Below are 13,268 nucleotides of genomic sequence, written 5' to 3' on the forward strand. Positions count from 1 at the left end.
CCCAAGCCCATGAGGGCCGCGCGCCCGGCCGCCGGTGCTGACGAGACGGAGCTCCTGGCCCCCGAGGAGGAGCAGAGGATCAATGCGGTTCAAGAATCGATTCCAGCGGTGAGAGGGATGGCGTCCCGGTCCCGCTGCCCGTGTCAGGAGCGGGTCCCCAAGTCTCGCCGTTAAGCGCACGGCTTCCTGCTCCTTACCTGGATCCATCCTGGGTGGATCCCGCACCTTGGCCCGGGATCAGCTCCCGGGGGGATTCCCCAGCCTGCTGTCCCTGGGCGATCTCCTTCCTCCGACGATGGGAGCTCCTGCCTGACCCGGGTCTCCCCTAGCGATCTGCGGACCTCGGATGGATTCCTGGGACCCCAAGCCTGTCCTCCTTCCCGGGGATCCCTTTGCTCCTGGGGCTCACCCTCCCGATCCCCATACAGGGTGGGCTCTGGCTTTCTCTGGGAACCCGAACCCCAGCCCCGGGCGCCGCCCCCGAGTCCTCCGACCTGGCTTTGGCCTCCATCCCTTTACCTCCAGGGTGGGGGGTCTCCCGGGGCGCGCGGAACGGGGTGGCGCCCTGCGGAAAGATTTGTCGTAAAGCGGGGTGCTAGGCATTTTGGGTGCTTTGTCTGTGAACGGCCCTAGGAACAGGGAAACTGAGGCACGCTCCGCCAGCTTAGCCCTGTCTGGCCGTGTTGGGGCCCTGCTGGTTCTCCAGCTGAGCGTCCCAGGGCGGTGCTATTTTGGGCTCTGCGAAGGGGCATGTTAGCTTTCGGGTGGCGAGACCTGCTGTGGAGGCGCCGGTGTTCGGAAACGAGGAGGAGGAACCGTGGAGGCGCCACCGGAAGGCTGGCCGGCTGCTCATTCACTGTAGAGCTGGTGGAAATGCCGGGCTGGGGGGTGCCATGGCCTTACTCCCCTCTGGGGCTCCACCGTCTAACAATGGATGGAGGTTAGCCCAAGGCTCTGAGAGGAACTCCGGGCTTTTCTTTTCTGTTTAAGTGGGTGAAAGTTCACCTCTCCAGGGCTTGTGGTAACTCTGCATCCCTTTGTGTGAATTCCCGGACCTTCACCACCAGCAGGTTTGCTGGGGGTGCAGGGACAGGGGAAATCGTAAGAAATGCATGAAATCTTCCCAGAATGTTGTTGAGTTTTTAGACACTACCTTTTATTTCCGAATTTTAAAGTACACATTTTTTTCTTTCCAGTCTCCATGCCCTCACTGCCCACTCACCCATCTCATTCCTCCCCCAGTCCCAAAGGGTAAAGGAGGCAACAAATGCACAGAAGAGTTGACATGGTCTGGGCCACCAGGAAGGGGATCAGCTTGAAGACTTGGATTGACTTCTGAATATATTGCTTATCAGTCAGGGTGTTGAATGCCTGGCACTGTTCCCCCAGTGGGAACTCCATATCAGTGTGTCTAATGGCAAAATGGAACCGTAGTGTTCCGACTTTAGAACCTGATGTCAGAAATGAAGACCGGAGGGGCTTTTAGAGAGAATGTAGCATGCACTCAGGCATGATCGGTGAAGCCCTGTGCATGCGGTTTGTTTGATTTGGTTTTACTTCTCTACACGTCTGTGCTCTTCCTGTTTTCAGAGAACAGTAGCAATATTCTGTGAAATTGCCCCTTCCTTATTTGATTAAGAGTTTGTCTTTCTTACCTATTCCTTTGGATTCTCTAAAAAGAAAAAAAAAAAAAGACCCTGTTCAATTATTTGTTGCACAAATGTTAAAAGTGTTACAACAACAACAACAAAAAACTTCATTTAGGATGCTACCCTCTCAGCTTATTGAACTGACTTTTTAATTATTTTTGCTGGACACTGATCCATTCCTTATTAGCACAGTTGTAATGTGATTTTTGCGCTCTCTATTATTCACTTAAAAACCAAATACAGGCATTTTCTTTTGGTGTGGCATAGACTGTAATTTTCTTGGGGGCTTGTATTTTGCTCAGTGGATATTTAACAGTTTCTTGATGACATCTAGACCCACCCTGATTTTCTTTGAAGATTTGTGTGATCTCATAATTTCCTGGTTCTCTATCATAGGCTAGGTTGGAAACATATTTCTAAGCATGAATTTTGACTTGGAAATAAAGCCTATAAACCAAAAGGAATGTAATGAGAATGTCCTGATTTTTGTGGTTCACACATTAAAATGCTGAGAGTACTATTCTGCACATTTTAATGCTGTGTTCATGATATATCTTTCTGAGCATTCCCAGGAAGGTAAATTACAAAGGAACAGGAGGACGGTACAAACACACTGTCTTTGAGGGGAGATGTGCTTCCTCCCTGATAGATTTATTGGGACTGAATAGAGGAGCATGAGGAGGGGTTTATGCAATGATGGCTTCTTAACAAACTTAGGATGTGAAAAATTCCACTGGGACGCAGAGGCATATTTTATCTTCCTTGTTTTATCTGTTTCACACTTGAGTATCCCCAAGATACCTACACACACATAGACAAACACAAAGTCGTCCTCTCCCCTTCACAGCATCTCTGATCGATGGCAATAACTGCTGACATTTGTTGAGTGCCATTTATCTATGCCAGGCACTGGCTGGGCACTTGTATATTACTCATCCTCAACTGTAACTCTGGAAGACATAAATTTTATACCCATTTGATAGAAGAGTAAATAGGTGTAGAGAATGAAAGGAAATTTGCCCATAGTCTCACAGCTAGGAAGGGGTAGATCCAAGAGTTCAATTTCATGTCTGTCTCTCCACCACTTATGCTGCTAGCTCACCTCTTTCTCGCTCTAACTCCCTGCCCACACCACATCTGTGTGTATTGCATATAGGTATAAGATCCACAGAACTTCTACTGTATCTTCTTGTTGGTGTGTACTCATTTCAACAGTCTTGCAACCAAAAATCCAAGGGAAAAAAAGCCCTTTTCCTGAGCCCCAACCTCATGATAATGTAGCTAGCTTCAAAAGTGGATATATGGGAAAGCAGTTTAATCTAAAGTATTAAAATCTTACAAGGCTACTTATTGTCTTTTTCCCCAAGTTCTTAAAGCACTAAATCATAGGCATGGGGTAGTCTCCTTATATACGCCATCTTCCTTTATTTAATAATGAAGTCAAGATTGGCACTATTGACAGTGGACGCTTTTCCTGAACAAACAGGCTCAGTCATAAAGGGGAGCTAATAGTAAGGAGGGTGCACTCATACATTGCAAATAAGAGATGTTGAAGGGGCCCTTGGAACATCCATTGTCTTGGCTTTTAAGTGTTTTTTTTTGTGAGATTAGGGGTTCTCTTGGTTCCCAGGCTACATGTTTCTCTTACTTACAGAACCTGCCGTGTCCGCAGTAAAACTAATTGACTATGGGATATCTTTGTTAAGACGTAATAGTTCAGCAGTAGCTGGAATGTCTTTCTATTCTTTCAGCAATCATTAAGCTCTAGCAATAAGCTGGGCATTGTACTTGAGTTTGGTAATGGAAAGGTGAACAAGATAGCCTGTGGAATTCACACTACAGTGGAAAAAGATGAAATAAAAAATAAGCTAAAACAAATCAAAGTCTTACCAATTGTGACACAGGGCTCTGGTTGGATATGGAGGGTTGAAATGATACCTCAGTTAGGATAGTCTGGAAAACCTCTCTGAGGAGGTGATGTCTGAGCTGAGCTGAAAGGATGAGAAGAGAGCTGAGCATTCTGGAGAAGATCCTAGACAGAAGTAAATAGCAAGTACACATGCCCAGAGGCAGACACAACCTTGATGTGTTTTAAGGAGCAGAAAAGAGGTGGTACAGCCAGAGGGTGGAGAGAGAGAAAGATGCCACCGTGAGACTGGAGGGGGAGTGAGGCCCAGACCACTCAGGGCTTTTGGGCCTATGAACACTGTGTTGCAGTGCTATTGTAAGCACTTTGGGAAGCCAGAGGCAGACTTTAAGCTGGGATTGGGGTGTGTGATGTGATCTGGGTTTTTTGTTGTTGTTTGTTTTTGAGACAGGGTCTTGTTCTGTCACCCAGACTGGAGTGCAGTGGTGCCATCAGAACTCACTGTTGCAGCCTTGACCTCCGAGGCTCAAGCAGTCCTTCCACCTCAGTCCCAAGTAGCTGGGGCTACAGGCGTACACCACCACACCTGGCTAATTTTTACATTTTTTTGTGTAGAGATGGGATCTCACTATGTTGCCCAGGCTGGTCTCAAACTCTTGGGCTCAAGCAACCTCCTGCCTCAGCTCCCCCAAAGTGCTGGGATTACAGGTGTGAGCCACCACGCCCAGCCCCTGATCTGTTTCTAATGGAAAACTGTAGCTGCTATATAAAGAAGAGAGTCTATATGGGATCAAGCAGGAAGACTAGTTAAGAGACTTTATATTTGCACAGACCTGAGATGTTAGGTCTTTGTTTAAGGTAGAAGCTGTGGAGCTGGGATTGCAGGTGCACGCCACCATGCCAGGCTAATTTTTATATTTTTGTAGAGAGGGAGTTTCTCCATGTTGGCCAGGCTGGTCTTGAACTCCTGACCTCAAGTGATGAGGTGGACTTATTTGAAATATATTTTGAAGGTAGTGTTGACGGTACTTGCACTCGGAGAATGAGGAACACTTGTGGGATTTGATCTACTGAGATCAGCCTCTGAGATATGCTGGTGAGCTGCAGATCTACTCAGTGGGCACAGTGCTTTGGGCTGAATTTAAAGTGTGTTAGTGTGCTAAGGAGTGTTCCCAGGCCTCTGATCTGTTCTTTCCCTCCACAGTTTTGAAATTCTGTCATGGCATGGGAGAGGGGTACGGGGGAAGGAGGAGGTGATAAGAACGTTGGGCAAGGGGGAAGGCAGGAGAGTTTTGAAAGAGAAAGTGAAGGGATGAGTGAAAAAACCCTGCTTCACTAGTAGCTTTATTAAGTGCAATTCCCACTCCCAGGACTAAATCACCTTCCTTTAAACCCTCTAGGGCTTGCTGGTTACTCAGGCATTGAGTAACCATTAGGGCCACTCCGCCTTAAATAGAGATGTCTTCCATAAATGGATGCTGTTTTCTATAACCAGCACTTGAACCTTTCCCATTTCTTTTTTTGGGGAAGAGATGAAGGCCAGAGTGTGGGAGTTGATTTACATTTTACATCTGCTTTTCCATTTAGGTCTTAGGAGTGATTTCTTCAGGAGGCTGTGGAGGAGGCTTCATTGCACCCTGGCAGGTTAGAGAGAAATGGGAAAATTGTATTGTACTTTCCCAGCAGAACAATTATGCTGTCTATCCTGCTGAGCCTCAGATTTAGAGAACTGCTTCCAGGATAGTTACCCTTATCTTTCGCTATTGCCTATGTCTTGCCCTGTGCATCAGGATAGAGTGCCTTAAGTCACCATGGGTGGGATATTTTTCTGTATAACTTTCTATTTTATTTTTTAATGTGAATTATTCCAGGTGATCAGGGACTCAGCTGTCACAAACATGGCCATCCAGTTTATTTGTTTTTAGGAGAAAATGTGAAAGTCTATCCCTGTTGCTGGGTAATGGCTTGACTATTTTTAGATTGGGCTGCCAGAGATATAAATTGCTATTTTAGTCTGCAGCCTGGTGGTGGGTAGACAAATCCTACTTACTGCACCCTACACAGAGCACTTTCAATTTCTTCTAACTTCAGCCATCTTGGGGCCTTGCTGTTTACCCTTGAAAATTCCTAATAGGGTATGCTACTTACAGCTCTGTTGTTATATCTCAGGGCAATGATGTGGTATATCCTCCAATACTTGGGACACTTTTAAAGCATTCTTCCCAAGAGTGTAATTATTTTCTTTTTTGCTAATAAGAACTGTATAGCAACACTCTTGTCCCTTAGGAAATAGTAAAATTATTTAAAATATTATCAGAGGGAGAAAAGATGATGCTTGATAATAGTTAACTATATTTGAGAATAGCTTGGATAAATTTTGAAGCTAGTAGCTGTATATTTCTCTTTAACAGTTGATTTTCAAACCATCTGGTAGATTATACTCAGTAAGTACATATTTTGTACACTAGTTAAATATCTTAACCCATCAGTGGGCCAAGTGAAATATCTTCACTGTCCCAAATTCATTCCCCAGTGGATTTTCCACCTGAACTATCTGTATTGTGTTAATAGTGGCTGCCACTTTATTTTTATTTATTTGATCTAAGGATAACAGGCTCTTCTTAACTCAGGGAGAGAGTATTGGCTGGTCTTTTATTTGTAAACTGGGCACTCTCTAAAATGGCTTGGTCATGCGTTTTGGCCAATTTTTGGCAACTTGGTTCTACTATTTGGTTCAGCCTTGTACCATTTTTTATTGTGTGTATGAATAAGGTAATGAGTAGTTACAACTCATTAGTGGCACAAAATGCCAACCACCTCCCCCTGCCATTCACACTTCTTTAAACTAGCTTGAGCAAAATGATGATTTATTGTGCAAAGCCTGTTGACGTCTTACAGACTCTTAAGCACAGGAATGCAGTAGACCTCTGTGACCTGAATGCTGTTGAAGTTTTTTTTTTTTTTTCTTTTTTTTGCCTCCATCTGTTTCTGTGCATCTGCTTCTTTCTTTTATTCAGACAGCTGCTTTTTTCTCTCCTTCTGAGAAAAAAAGGATCAGTTAGACTAATCCAGAGTCCCTCATTGAAACCTGTTGTGGGTATGGGTTGGGTCTTTGGTGGGGAGGGCATCCTCACTCAGCATACTGAAATGGAAGAAGGCTATCCTCTCTAGGTTCTGTGGTATTCATGCTTTTCGCTGTACTACTGATTGTCACAAAGTTAGCCTACAGGGAAGTGTGGAATATGGGCATATGTCTATATATGTAACAGATTTTGATATTTAGATACATACACACATTTGTATGTATATATGAATTTTGTAGCCAAAAGAATCAGGTAGTAGTCATGTGTTTGGTCTTTGGAGCAGACTCTTGGAATTCAGGAATAACGAAGGTGAAAAACATACCTCCTGTTTTAAGTTGCCTGGAGGTAGCCAGGTATCACTTATTTAAGCTGTCTGGTGCTCGACAGGTAATACAATGTAGGAAAACTAGTGGGACAGGCCTGTTAATCATGGGATGTAGGTTTTAAAGATGCGCCTGTATAAAGTTTTGTAAATTTTAAGAGAGAAAATAGAAACTTTGTTTTTCAAATGTAGTGTATTCCTTTTCACTAAATGACAATAAAATTTAGAAAAATTCGTTTGTTTCTTTTCTAGTTGTACCGTGTGTGTGTGTGTGTGTGTTTGTGTGTATGTGTGTGTGTGTGTGTGTGTGTGTGAATGGAGGAGGAGGGTTCCAGTTGAAGGGGTGGATATGGTTTCTGTTTGCTTTTGGTTGTAGAAGTTTGCTTTTGGTTATAGAAGGTTTTTCTTTTGAATAAACTGAAAGACTGCTTAATCTAGTAAACTAGGGTATTTGCTTAAGGATCATTGCTGTTGGCTCGTTTGACTCCTCTTTAGTGGCTTTGGCTATATTACCGCGACTAGGTATTTCCACCAATCACTTTCTCGCTTAAAATAGACCACATGCCCACTGGTAGGTTTCATCATTGTTCTTCACACACTTTGAGTTTTTCTTACATCACGTTCTTTTTGTTTTTACAGGTTCATGAACCATCGAGCTCCAGCCAATGGCCGCTACAAGCCAACTTGCTATGAACATGCTGCTAACTGTTACACACACGCAGTGAGTACAAGTTTTCTGCCATTGCCACCCTTTCCACAGGGCTTTGGCAGGAGGAAGGGATAGTTATCTCTAGTAACCTCAGTGCAATTAGTTGGATTTACCCATCTCTGTGACCTTATCTACCAGGAAATCAGTGCTGGGTCATGTCACCGGAAGCTATATAAGCACGTAGAACGCTTTGTGTGTTCTAACCTACAGTCAGCTCTGTCCTGGAATTGCTTTCTCCAACAAGATCTTTAAGGGAATAATAATAGTATGTACCCTAGTTATAGAAAAACCAAATACACCTATTTATGAAGACTCTCACCCCTAGAATGAAATGAATCGCCTTTTCAAGACAATCAGCTGTGTTCATTTGGCAAGGAGAGTTCACAATTTGTTGAAAAAGATGCATTTTTAAATTAAGTGATCCTCTGAAATGGCGAGGGGAGCCATAGCCTCCCACCCCTACAGTGGCCACTGCTCCCCAGAGGAGATGTTATTCCATATTGGTGAAGAAAAAGCTGATGTGATCCCTACATTTTTTTGTTGATTTTTTTCTGCATTATAAAAGCAAAATATGCTCATTATTAGAAACTTTAAAAAATACTGAAAAACGTGTAAGAAAAACAAAACTAACAAGGAATAAACTGTTAACACTTTGGTGCATTTCTTTGTGTGTGTGTGTGTGTCTGTCTATGTTGGGGGTGTTTGTGAATATGTATGTATTTTCAGTTTTCCTGTTAATGTGATATTAATGGCATTTTCTTATATCATTATAAATTTTTTACTTTATCTGTGGTGGTTTCATTATTCCCTTGCATTTAGTGACTTTGAGGGAAAAATAGTGGCTGGGATACAGTCTGAAAACAAGAAATAGAGAAAAGACCAGTTTACTTCTTTAACAATGAATGTTTACAACAGGCTAGTTTAACTATGATAGACACTGTTGTTACAATACAATTATTCAGATATTGAGACACACAGCTTACCTTTAGGAATAATATTTACTCAGGATGAACCTGAATAAACTAACTTGTCTCTTCTGAATGTGTCACAGGTTAAGGAACACTTGTATAAACTGAAGTTAAGGGAAACCTGACGAAACCTCTATATTAAGTGTTTAGAACAGAAAATATAATCTTATTAAACCATATCTTGAATTTTTGGATTTCAGGGACCAATAATATTTCTAACACAGACAAAACACCCCTTTTGTCATCATTTCACTGGAGAGAACATACTTAAACATGAAAAGTAGAAAGGACATGATCTCAAGATCTCAAGATAAAGGGCATTCCTTTCAATGAAATACATTTTGTTTTATGAAAAACTTTATTGTACTTGAATATACTTAAATCCTCTGAAATAGGGAGGGGAGCCATAGACTGCCACCCCTCCAGTGGCCATTGCTTCCCAGCAGAGATGCAATTGTATTTAATGTTCTGATTTTGCTTGGGCCAATGAAAACTTCAACATCTGAAAAACTCATGCCAGTCTCTTCTAGGGGATTTAACATTCTGTTGCAAGATGGCAAATGTAGGTTTGGGGAGAAAAAAGATAAGCAAATTGCTAACGTTTGTATTCTTTGTCAAGTATACTTATTCTAATATCTAATAAAGTCGTTTATTCTCCTGGGAGTTTCTGTCATTATAAGATGTTTACTAGTCATAATCATACACATATGACTAGACCTTAAAGTTTGTGACCATGTGGACTATGAAATATGGTGCAGAAAGCCAAATTCTCTCTAAAATTCTCAGGACTTTTTGAATAGGTGGGCCTTGGAAATGGATTGCTCTTGCTTATTTAAAAGGCTCTGTTAAAAATGAAGTGACCCCAAAACTCTCTCACTCTGCAGTGGTTCTCAAATTGGTGGAATGTACAGATCCAAACTGAAAATCAGGGTGTGTAACTTCAACAATTGACTTTTTGTATGTGTGTGTTGCTGTGTACTTGATAATACCTATTACTTGATTTGTTCAATTATCCTGACCTGAAATATTGAGATTTCAATTGCAACAGTACAGATGTTTTAAAATGAGGACCGCCCTGAAAAATCTGCATATATGCTTGGCTTTTTTTTTTTTTTTTTTTTTGAAGCGGGGTCTCACTCTGCCTCCCAGGCTGGAGTTCAGTGGTACAGTCATGGCTCACTATAGCCTCAGCCTTTCAGGCCCAAGCAGTATTCCCACCTCAGCCTGCCAAATAGCTGGGACTACAGGTGTTTGCCACCATGCCTGGCTAATTTTTTAAATTTTTGTAGAGACTGAGTCTTGCTGTGTTACCCAAGCTGGTCTTGAACTCCAGGGCTCAAGCGATTCTCCTGCTTCAGCCTCCCAAAGTGCTGGGATTACAGTCATGAGCTACCACACCCAGCCTGCTTGCTATTTGAATCTTTTAAGTAATTACTCTAAATCAGATTATAAAGTAGAATGAAACATGTCCTTATTTAATGAAATTAGGATAAAGAACATCTGTTCTGCAACAGCTGAATAATGTTGCATCCTTGATGGCTTAATTGTATCCCCATTGGTTGGCACAATTCCTGGGCCCTGAATGGTATTACCTGCTTTCCAGTGTAGCAGCTAATTTCATCTGGCTCTCGTTATGATTATCCAGGAGAGACAAATACTTGCTTTAAGATTATTTTACGGCCGGGCGCGGTGGCTCAAGCCTGTAATCCCAGCACTTTGGGAGGCCGAGACGGGCGGATCACGAGGTCAGGAGATCGAGACCATCCTGGCTATCACGGTGAAACCCCGTCTCTACTAAAAATACAAAAAAAAACTAGCCGGGCGAGGTGGCGGGCGCCTGTAGTCCCAGCTACTCGGGAGGCTGAGGCAGGAGAATGGCGTAAACCCGGGAGGCGGAGCTTGCAGTGAGCTGAGATCTGGCCACTGCACTCCAGTCCGGGCGACAGAGCGAGAAACCGCCTCAAAAAAAAAAAAAAAAGATTATTTTACTAAAATTGTTCCTGGTAAACCTCTGTACTTTTAGTAAAAGACTCAATTCCATAAAAGCCAGAATATTCCATTCACCATTCTTTATCTTTCCCTCAGTTCCTCATTGTTCCGGCCATCGTGGGCAGTGCCCTCCTCCATCGGCTGTCTGATGACTGCTGGGAAAAGATAACAGCATGGATTTATGGAATGGGACTCTGTGCCCTCTTCATCGTTTCTACAGTATTTCACATTGTATCGTGGAAAAAGAGCCACTTAAGGTACAGTGGATGGCATGCTGTTTCAACAGATCCAAATAGTTGACTCAACATGTTTGGTAGCTTCCCACGCTGGCATGCTTTAGTCAAGTAGGGCAAAGAGTAGACATTTTTCTGCCTTGTAGACTAGAATACTATCCCATTATTCAGGACTTGTTCTTTGGACTGGATGAAGTTTGAGGACTCCTCCCCAGTATGCATCTAAAAAGGTAGACCTTTGCTCAGTAACCCCAAACAAAACCTCACTGACTCCCCAGGACTTACCACTTAAAAACCTGAGAGCTATTTTCCAATACTATCAAGCACACTAAGGATATGATGGGAGCAGCAGCTGTGGGGTAGTGACAGAGCACACTGAGCTTGGAGTCAGCAGGCAGGCTTTGAGGCCCAGCCCTACTCTTTAATGTTGGGTAAATCACTTGACCTTGTGGAGCCTCAGTATCTGTATCACTTAAATGAGAATAATAATACCTGAGTCACACAGTCAGTGTGATAGGTGAATGAGATAAGGTACTTGAAAATAACTTGAAAATTACAAAAGACCCCACAAGTGTGTGAAGTATGGAGGTATACTTATTGTTTGAGTTTACCATTTTGCAAAGTTTAGTTTTCAGAATTAAGTCTTGTGTACATTATTCAAAGTTCACATATTTTGCTATTAATAGCCATCAAGCACTTTCAAAACAATACTATAGCTCTTGGCCTGCCAACGAGAAGAACATAAAAGCTTTCCTCCCCTGTGTGAAGGATTGATTTTGGAGCACCACACCATTGAGGTGGGAATGGGTTGCTTGTGAAATGGATTCTGCACAACTCTAAAGGGCAAAACTTCTTTTCAAAACAGGAAGATTCAGAGCAGATTATGAGCAATTTAAAGAAATACTGGAATATGCCTTTTGGTTTTAAAGAATGTCCAAAAAAACCTCAAACTATTCAAACAATCTGATATTTAAAAGATATGCTTCATTTACAAGCAGGGATTTGTGAGATGATTACTGGTTTCCTCACATGTAGAATCCTAGAGTTTTAGAGCTGGAAGGATCTTTATAAATCATCTAATTCAAATCACTTAATTTTTGTTTGGGGGAACTAAGGCTTAGAGAAGTGACCTGACTTGTCTGAGTCGGTGAAACCAGCAGAATCCGATTATTCCAAGACCTCTGACTGCAAGTCCTAGTTTTTTTCACCATATCTTTTACAATATTGTGTATAGCTTGCAGTCTGCTACCTTATCCTGTAATGTGACAGTTTCCTGGGCTTAAAATAAAACTACAGCATTGAATCACAAGGGCACTCTGGGACACTCACAAGAGAACCACAAAAGTGTCTGTCCTGGCTCCTTAGGACACACTGCCGCAGCGCCCAGAGGCCAGATTAGGAGCAGAGTACTTTATTATCTTCTTGGCACAATTTAGTGCTTGTGGTTGTCTCAGCAAACTTGGCTTCTATAGCTAGATTCTGGATCAATACAAAGTTGTAGGTACCTACTTCAGTATTCTGGGTCTCCCTGCCAGAGGTGTAATAGAAACTAGATTCTCTTGAACTTTGAATAGCACTGCTAGAATCATATGCCGTGTGTAGATTTTTGTTCTTCATTAAAATTTTTAAATATCAAAAAAGGCTTATCTAAGTAAAAGTGAGAAGGGAATTAGCATTTATTACGTGGTAGGTGCTCCCGTGTGCTAGGTACTATGCTAGATACATGGCCTACATTATCTCATTTAATGTTCACACATACTCCATGAGAAAGATCTTATTTCCACTTTACCTATGAGGAAAATGAGAGTCAGAGAGGTCGGTGGCAGATCTTGGATAAGACTCCAGATCCGTCTACCTACTCTAACAGCGTATAACAATCTAGAAAACAGAATTAGAAAGGCCCAAAACCTTGCTAGGAATCACAGTCATCCAAGGAGTTATAAAAACTTATTCTTCCCCTTCCTCTAACCTCTATCTCACCTCCTGGCCCTTTAGACTCTTCTGACTGGAGGCCATCACAGTATTTTGTAAGTTCCCCAGGTGATGATGTGCAGTCAAGTTTGAAAAGCATTGATGTAGTGTTCGCTTCTTTAGACCTGTGGCGTAAAGTGTCATCTATGGGTTTGCTATAGCTTCTGATGACTAGTAGACTGAAACTCATTCTTTCTCACAAATGTATTTTTCATTCCTATAAAACTTTTTTTTTATTTTTAATTTTTGTGGATACATGGTAGGTGTATATATTTATGGAATACATGTTTCTTTTTTTTTCTTGAGACAGACTGTCACTCTGTTGCCCAGACTGGAGTGCAGTGGAGTGATCTCAGCTCACTGCTACCTCTGCCTCCTAGGTTCAAGTGATTCTTGTGCTTCAGCCACCTGAGTAGCTTGGACTATAGGCCTGCGCCACCACACCTGGCTAATTTTTGTATTTTTAGTAGAGACTGT

The 13,268-nt window shown here is 42.4% G+C and overlaps 1 protein-coding gene across 2 annotated transcripts in view; it reads left to right on the forward strand.

The window, feature by feature from the left end:
* The window catches only part of MMD (monocyte to macrophage differentiation-associated), a 30,409-nt gene continuing 17,141 nt past the window's right edge, over window positions 1-13,268 (forward strand). For both annotated transcript variants that reach the window (XM_011953749.1, XM_011953750.1), the window contains exons 1-3: window positions 1-108; window positions 7,561-7,642; window positions 10,684-10,844. In XM_011953749.1, coding sequence (XP_011809139.1) covers window positions 83-108; window positions 7,561-7,642; window positions 10,684-10,844 — 269 coding nt within the window. In that variant the 5' untranslated portion in view covers window positions 1-82. The remainder of the gene's footprint in view (window positions 109-7,560; window positions 7,643-10,683; window positions 10,845-13,268) is intronic.

This window comes from Colobus angolensis, unplaced genomic scaffold (assembly GCF_000951035.1).
Source record: "Colobus angolensis palliatus isolate OR3802 unplaced genomic scaffold, Cang.pa_1.0 Scaffold37, whole genome shotgun sequence".
Classification (NCBI taxonomy): domain Eukaryota; kingdom Metazoa; phylum Chordata; class Mammalia; order Primates; family Cercopithecidae; genus Colobus; species Colobus angolensis.